This window comes from Pseudochaenichthys georgianus, chromosome 7 (genome assembly GCF_902827115.2).
Source record: "Pseudochaenichthys georgianus chromosome 7, fPseGeo1.2, whole genome shotgun sequence".
Classification (NCBI taxonomy): Eukaryota; Metazoa; Chordata; class Actinopteri; order Perciformes; family Channichthyidae; genus Pseudochaenichthys; species Pseudochaenichthys georgianus.
Window position 1 is genome coordinate 31,615,580 of NC_047509.1, and position 8,329 is coordinate 31,623,908.

At 41.1% G+C, this 8,329-nt stretch overlaps 1 protein-coding gene across 1 annotated transcript in view; it reads right to left on the reverse strand.

The window, feature by feature from the left end:
- Positions 1 to 7,849, reverse strand: part of mtor (mechanistic target of rapamycin kinase) — a 141,472-nt gene extending 133,623 nt beyond the window's left edge. The window contains 12 exon segments of the mRNA XM_034086211.2: positions 394 to 603; positions 1,534 to 1,778; positions 3,226 to 3,354; positions 3,453 to 3,636; positions 3,838 to 3,946; positions 4,250 to 4,525; positions 5,562 to 5,696; positions 5,838 to 6,038; positions 6,483 to 6,715; positions 6,824 to 6,932; positions 7,122 to 7,265; positions 7,701 to 7,849. Of these exon segments, the coding sequence (XP_033942102.1) occupies positions 394 to 603; positions 1,534 to 1,778; positions 3,226 to 3,354; positions 3,453 to 3,636; positions 3,838 to 3,946; positions 4,250 to 4,525; positions 5,562 to 5,696; positions 5,838 to 6,038; positions 6,483 to 6,715; positions 6,824 to 6,932; positions 7,122 to 7,250 (1,960 nt within the window). The 5' untranslated portion in view covers positions 7,251 to 7,265; positions 7,701 to 7,849.
- Between the last annotated feature and the right edge of the window lie 480 nt (positions 7,850 to 8,329).

Consider the following 8,329-nt stretch of genomic DNA (forward strand, 5'->3'; position numbering starts at 1 on the left):
ACTACTACTACTAAGTGCCTTTTTTTGCAAGAGTATGATAGATCAAAAATACATTTCAAAATAAAACAAACATTTCAAAATGAAACAATGCTCAATAAAGTAGTATGGTATTTCTTCCCTTTCCGTCCAATTTTAACAAAACACTTTATTTATTCCAGTGGGAAATTGGGTTTTCTGACACCAGATTCAAATGAAAAAATAAATACAAAAATAAAACTTGATAAAGATATTTTTATAACATAATAAGTAAAAATAAGAAAGTGCAATCAAATATACATTTAAATAAAATTAGTAAAATAAACAAAAATAGTATGGTTATATAAACAAAAAATATATATAATTAAAATATTTGTATTGACATTTAATTAAATTGATTAGACTTTTATGGTTTACCTGGGTCAGTGATGCCAACAACTAGCAGCTTGCTGAGCACATCTGCTACCACCTGCACGGCGGTCTGGCTGACAACATGGCCGCTTATCAGGTGGATGGAGGGGGTGAGGAGGCGGGAGCAGGTCCGAGCTGCCTCCATTCGGATTTCCTTGTGTTCGCTGTTCAGGAAATGATCGGCACAGTGACGCACAAACTGGGTGAGGGAGTGTCCTGGGGAAAGAACAAAAAAAGGCTTATCCCTGAACTGGTAGATGTGGCATGCAACTACATTTTAGACTTACATTTATTTAGTGCAGCAATGCAGATAATTATATAGACTATTTTAGGTATTTTTACCATTTTAAATGCATGTCAAAAGTATCCATTACAATAGAGTGGAGCAGTGATATAAGTTAGCAGTGCAAGTGCTCCCTCGATAAAAGCCAATGGGATTTTTCCTTTGGATTTTGAAATATTCAGGAAAATAAGCTCTGTTGCAAACCAAATGTATGTTACTTACAGGTTTGTTAAGCAAGATCATCTCAAAATATGAACACCACTTTTATAATAGGGACATTTTAACACAGTTGGCAGAAATAAATAGCTAACGTTAGGCTACAAACAAACGATATCACGGTTGCATGACTACGTCAGCACCGCTAAGCTAAAGGCAGCTAATGTTCAGCTTGATGGCGTTTAGTAGCCTCATCTAGTGACCAGTTTTTTTTTATTATCAATCCCACCTCACCGTCTACTACAGGTTATCAACTCAAAGACTGAGCAGTTATTGTTTCTCTGCAGTTTGCTCCATGATTAAGTGTTATGTCTCGAGCCCTAATTCCAGACAAAAACCACTCAAGCCATTTCTGCAGATCACTTACTTTCTTACAGACTGTGTGTTCAATTTAAAACACTTGTCCAACTTCACTGAATGTGTAGAGAGCAGCAACTCAAGGTATTTCTTTCCATGCTTCGTGATTTTAGGGCTTTAATTCTCCCATTTAAAATCATTTTTTATCAGCTGACAGAACCCAGTTTAAGATCAATGGAGTGTGGTGCTTAAGAACAGAACTTAGGCTCTGCCCTTGTTTTTCAATCTGTGGAGTTTCCCTCCCCTGAGAAATAAAAATAGAATCTGCTGAGTCCTTTAGAGGTTCTTGCCTTCAAACTCAAAGCTTCCCAGTGTGCGCAGGGCCAGGGTGATGCTGCCTACATCGCTGGCCTCTGGGATGTTGGTGAGGCTAGGAGAGGCCAGCTGGTGAGCCAGGCCTTTGGGCATGCCGGGGTGACGCAGAGGTTTGTGCATCAGCACCAGGGAGAGCATCTTCAGCAGGCCGTCCTGGATGTCCTTCTTCAGCTGCGGGATCTGACGGCTTAGGTCGTACAGCACTGCCGTCAGCGCAGGACTACACGAATAGGAAAGAAATGGACCAAAAAAACAATCATTGTCATCTTTCGAATAAGACGAAGGCGTGTGTTGTGTATCAAAACATGTAACTTAAAACCTATCCATAGAAGTCAAACTCTGGATCTACTTGAGTAAATCCAGTACAAAATCCAATCCAGAATATTTACTGGAATCATTCCCCATAGTAGTGAAACCCAGTGGTGTAATGTAACTAAGTGCATTTACTCTATAAGTACTATAATGTTAGTATAATAATGAGATAATTGTACTTTGCTTGAGTATTTTCCAATGACTTCTACTTTACTACATCTCAGAGAACAATATTGTACTATTTTACCGCACTATATTTATTTGACATTTGTAGTTTATTTTCACATAAATGACCTGATACACCTGGATGATATATTTATATATATAAATTAGGGCTGTCAAACGATTAACAATTTTAATCAGATTAATCACAGTTTAAAAATGAATTAATCATGATTAATCACCATTCGAACTATGTCCAAAATATGCCATTTATTTATATATATTGTTGTGGGAATGGAAAGATAAATGAAAGAAGGCGGATATATAAATTTAACATACAGTATCTATGTTTATTATAAAAAAATTCTGCGTGTCAAAATGAAAGACAACCCACACACCTATCAATCATCAAACCGTGGGGTCTTAATTCATTACGTGTTGATTTCTATCAACGGGGGAGTACTTCAGGAAAGTCGAGTACTTCGTAACCACAGAGTGTGAACGTTGTGATCAGCTGTTTTAGCGCAGTTCTCCAGTGATGGGGGGGGGGGGGGGGAGTCTCCCTCCGCAGCTGGTTGGCGTAGTTTTGGCACAATTCCGTTGTACAGACCGACGTTAACAGCAGCCCTGTCTGTGCACACGGAGACCGACTCTGTCGCCTTCTGGAAAAGCTTCACAAGTACGTCGGTACGCAAATGCGCTTTGTGACACAAGTGACGGTACGCATTTCAGATTACGCACATAACCTGCGTACCAGTTATGTGCACCCCTGTACTACAGCAAAAGTATTCTCCGTCGGGACTTCCTGCAACAACACCACGCCGTTATCAAAGATGTTCTATTGAGAAGACGATCACTACGTGACAAAAGTTTTCAAAACCGTGGCTACTGAAATCAATGTTACTAACTGCTGTCTGTGCAATTTACTCCGCGCGAGTTGGCAGACTTTATTTTGCTTACTTTAACATCATTTTTCATGGTGGGGCTAAGCCATTTCTTGGTATGGGTGTAGCCTACCCCAGCCATACCCTGGCGCTGCCACTGGTGGCACGTAAGGGGCGGGCCATTCTGCACATGCGTTAAATGCGTTAAATATTTTACTACACATGCGTTAAATACTGTGGTATTACTACTTTAACTCAAGTGAAGGATCTGACTACTTTCCCACCACTGGTGAAGTCATTCTGTCCTACCTGAGGCCCACAGCCAGCATGGGCTCCAGCAGCTCCTTGATGTCTGGTTGGATGCTGGGACCCATAGCTCTGGACAGCATGCTTATACAAGTGAACACTGTGGCGTCCACCTGCATGGTCTTCTGTCTCCTGCAGACAAGAAAGACAGTGAAAGTTAAAAAAAAGTGTACATAGTTTAGGTTATCGAGAGACTAGAAATAACCAACGTCCTGTATTTAATTACTGACTTGTGTGCAAAGTCCTTAAGTGGCAGGGCAGCCTTGATAATCTCGAGGATCTTGGGGAGGTACGGCTGGATTTCTGTTCTGACGGCCACCACCAGCAGCCCCAGAGCCTGGAAAGCTGCCGTCCTCTCCTTCTCCTTCTTCAGACAGCCCAGCAGGTAGCTCATAGTGTCCGACAGGTACTGGTCTGCACAGGGGATGGAAGAAACACGAAGGGAAATGGTTAGACACAGAGTTGGACAGGAAGTAACACATGAATCACCTGACTAGGAGTAAGTCATTTATTGTCCATACTTAACAAAAAGCCTAGTGGGCACAATGCTGAGACAAAATACATGGCTGTATGTCACAATTATAAAAGATGGCTTTTTGCACAAACTATTCCAACCTGTGAAGGTATTAGGCTGGAAGGCAGCCAGGCGTGGCAGCAGGTTGAGGATGCTCATCTGGATCAGAGGATTTTTACTGGTCCTGTATTTCAGCACCCAGTGACACACCTGGATCAGGTACATAATAAAAACGTAAGTTAACTCTGATTCATCTTGGGATTAAAACAGCACTGGCATTGTGTTTTTGACACATACATCTGTGTGTGAGCCTGCTTCAATGGTCTGTGAGCTAAGTAGCAGTATTACTCATTTAAATGATGTAAGTTTCAACTTTTTGACTGTCACAAATGATACATCTAACACAATTAGTTTTCTATCACAAATCTATTGGTAAACAGAAGAAGTGTCAGCAATTACCAAAAAACTACTTTTGCATTCGGTGAAAATCGAGACCTCTTCTGTTAACCCTACCTGGTCGAAGCGCTCCTCCATCAGCTCTCGGCAGTAGCGACTCTCCACCAGCGAGGTCTTGGCGGGGGCCGGCGTGGCTCCGAAGCTGAGGAAGCCCTGCGGCGAGCTGTATCCCAGCAGGCCTAGCAACGCGTTGGACTGCTGCGGCTGCACCGACTGGAAGCTGGTAAAGGGGGTGATATGTCGGGGCTTGGTTCCAAACCCCATCATCTCCTTGCAGTACTTGTCATGGACCAGCTGCTGCTGCGTTATCTCCTCCATCTCCTCGCGCATGCGCTGTCATACAGACGAGAGAGTGAGAGGAATGTTTAGCTTGAGGATGTTAGAGGCCCAATTCCAAACCCACTTACACTTTGTTTGCGAGTTATGTGGACGGTACACCAAATTAAGTCATGTGAAAAGCCAAATAGTGTGGAATATGTATGTTTGCATGTCATTTGCATGTTTTTCTTGATGTATACCTTTTTATTTTCTGTAATACTCTGATGTGTTTTAAGGGGGAGTATGCAAAAATGTTTCAGGTACTACAGATGAAAAAAAGCCTCCTCGCTGGTGTATTTACAGCAATGTTAATTTATGGGCACTTTCCCGGTTAAAAAAACGGATAGAATAAAATATATGAAATAAATAAACACCCAGACAGCAAGTCTGCATCGATCCTGACTTATCCAGCTGCCTTACCTGACCATGTGCGACGATGTTTGTGTAATATCAACTGTGGCATGTCAAACTATGGCAGGTAAGAAAGAGGTCTTCCAATTAGAGGGTTCCAGTCCTTGTAGTTAGCATGTTGGTGTCTTTGAGAAAGATACTTAAACCCAAATGTGTATGCAGGTCGCTTTGGATAAAAGCAATAGCCAGATAACATGTAATAACACCCAGTCTTCAAATAGTTCCATGCAAACAATAACTAGTAAACAGGCAAAATTATATAGAAATCTAAAATTGTCGTACAGATGTTAATAACTTAAAAGTTACGATGTTTTTATTTTTTACTTAGGAACTGTAAATATCTTTACATTTTGAATATTTACAGGAACTGTTGCAAAAATGTAGCAGATCATTAATATCAGGTTTAAAAACAAGGTGGTTTCGAGAACAAATAAATACCTATTTTTTCTTCTTTTTTTTTTATCAAGATATTCTGGTACGTAACTATGGTTACAAAACAGTTCCTGTTTCTGTCAGATGGAGAGGAGTTGGTCTCTAAGCTTGCTGCTGTATCTACACCCTCCACCTTAAAGAAGGAGCCTCATTCAGCAGAGAGTGAGACCACTGACAGATGTGTTTCCACGAGGAGCTCAGCTCTCACCTCTCCCTCCATGCTGCTGATGCGAACCAGCTCGTTCAGGATCAGAAGAGCACCGTGGACCCTGTCATCGCGATTCATCCCTTTCTCTTTGGCCAACGTCTCGTCGAAGCCTTTCTCTGCCTCGTCGAATGTTTGCTGTTGCAGAAAAGACAAACACTCATCAAGTTCACCACAATGACACAAGTGTTACCCCTGGCAAATACATGCAGCCTGTAGTGGCGAAATTGCCACTACAAGCCTTCTTCAAATGTGCCGCTATACAGTGGGGTGTCTTACTTTGTACCACTGCGGTTTCTGCATTTCCTTGGTCTCCCTCTGAGTGGTGAGGATGAGACAGGCTCGTAGTGCAGATACAGCTCCTTCTCGGATGGCTTGCTTGGGGTCCCACACTGCGTAAAGGATGTTGTCGAAGAAGGGCTGCACTTGCTGGAAGAAGAAGGTGGGTGCGCTCACAGCCAGCTCCCTCAACACCAACACCTGGAAAAGACGGGAAATTGTTTTATGGCTGCTCACTACTTGCTTTTCTTGAGTGTCATTCTGCAGCTGTGTAAGTATATGTAAATATTGTAATTCCAGACATTAATTAGCAGTCTTCTTTTTATATAAACATTACAGGGAAGGTATAAAAAAACAAAAAAACATTTTAGGGCCTCTTTAAAAAAAAAATCACCGTATATTTATCAATATTTATTTTTCAAAATTCAACAGTCTCCTGAACAGCAATGAGTAAGTACTCTATCCAGGGAAATCTAAAACGGCAACAGATTTACCTTGTGCTACTTTGCAAAAGTTAAACAAAAAAGCGACAATCTAGAGTTAAACTGTCCTTCGCCCTCATCTCCACCACACATAAACACCACCTCGAAGTGATGGTGTTTCAACAACAAACAACACAGTCCCTGCTGTGTGCTGGTCACTTACTGAAGCATGGCGTCTGCCTTCATTTCTGTCTGCTCCCAGCCACTCCAGCGCTCTCTTCACTTCAAACTCCACATACTCCGCAGTAAAGGTGTCCCCTGCCATCGAGAGGTGGCCCATGGCTTTAGAGGCCATCTCCATCACTACGGGGTCGCTGGAGGGGAGCAGGTTGCGCAGGTAGTTGGCAAATCGGCTGATCCTGGTGGCATTTCCTCCCTCCACTCCGATCAGGCTCACTGGGACAAATGATTGAGTGTGATTGTTACCAGACCATAAGTAAACAGAATTATTTATTAATTAATATTATTATTTTTTAATCTGGCATGCCAATGATAACAGCTTACCGATGGCGAGAATCCCCCCTTTCTTCTCATTCACATCAGAGCTGGATACCAGCTCAAATATGTGGTGGTTTAACTCGTCGTAGAATGTAGTGGCTTCATCTTGGCTTAACTGTGGGAGGCACAAAACCAGTATCACAAAAACATAAATAGAATAGCAAAATTGGTGAATGCAACGATAACAAAAATCTTCATGTCAACTCCTAATACAGCTTTCAGCAACACTTATTCAGTATACATTATATAGAAGTGATATCCTCATAAACAAGTTTATATTACATCCATGGTTTACTTGACTCACCTCTCTGAGCTCTGTGGTCACATAGTGCTGCAGATCTTTGGCAGACTTTGCTCTGGTATCTTCACTTCGACTCTTCAGCCCACTGACAAACTGCTGCAGCACAGTGGCTGTGCCTGACATGATCACCATTTCGACGGCCTTATTCTGCAGAGACCAATACAATGACTATGCCTCCACCGAAACGTTATGTTATTACCAAAAGAATGGCAACAAAGAAAATGAATACAAAGTATAAAGACGGTGCTTGGAAAGGAAGTGCATTTGTCTTGAGTTGTTATACAGGTCAATGTTGTTGTTAGCTGACGTTTACGCTAGCTAACGTGTCTGGTTAGCTTGTAAAACAAACTGTCAACTTATTAGTAGCAGCATGGAAAACATAGACATAACACTACATTAAGAATATGCTATCCTATAAACACTTGCTAAAAATTGACAGACCCAACTCAGGAAAAGGCCAATTTAAAACCTAGAAATTGTATTATGATGGTTTTGTTTAGCTAACGTTAGCTATTGCTAACGTCAAGCTACCTACTCCAGCAAAGCATTAGCAAGAAAATAAAGTCGCTTTGTAACACTTACGTGTTGCTATTATTGTGTCGGCCACTTAATTGGTATTCGGCTCTTGCAGAATCTCTCTCATTGTACGACTATCCGGCTAGCAAAGTGACCTGTAAAGTAGTGTCGCTATGTTTAGTTGGACCGTGTCCAGCAACAGCACGGTGCAGACAGCAGCTTCACAAGCGTCGTGTTGCGCTCAGTAGACTGCGCGGAGCTTAACGCAGCTCATTGAATACAGTTTGAGATATTTGACCTGAACATTTGTATTTTTGACACTTTATACTTTATTTATGTTCATTCCACAGAGGGAAAAAACAAGTTGTACTCTCATAATATGAATGATCTCATCTAGTTAGTAACGCCTATGTAGGTGTATCCTTTTTTTTAACAAACTTTAAAAAACAACGTAAACAAATAGAATTTTCCCAATAGTCCTTCTTCTTCTTCTCGAAAGAATAGTATCGTTTCATTACATACAATGTCATCAAAAGGCGTAAACAATAAAAATGTAATACAGGATGAAAACAGACTAAAGTTTAGTAGTATCTATTTTGATCCTGTATTACATTTTTATTGTTGACGCCTATCTTTGTTTATTGCTGTGTTTAGTTACTAAACTCAGCAATAAACAAAGAAATAAATGGAAAACA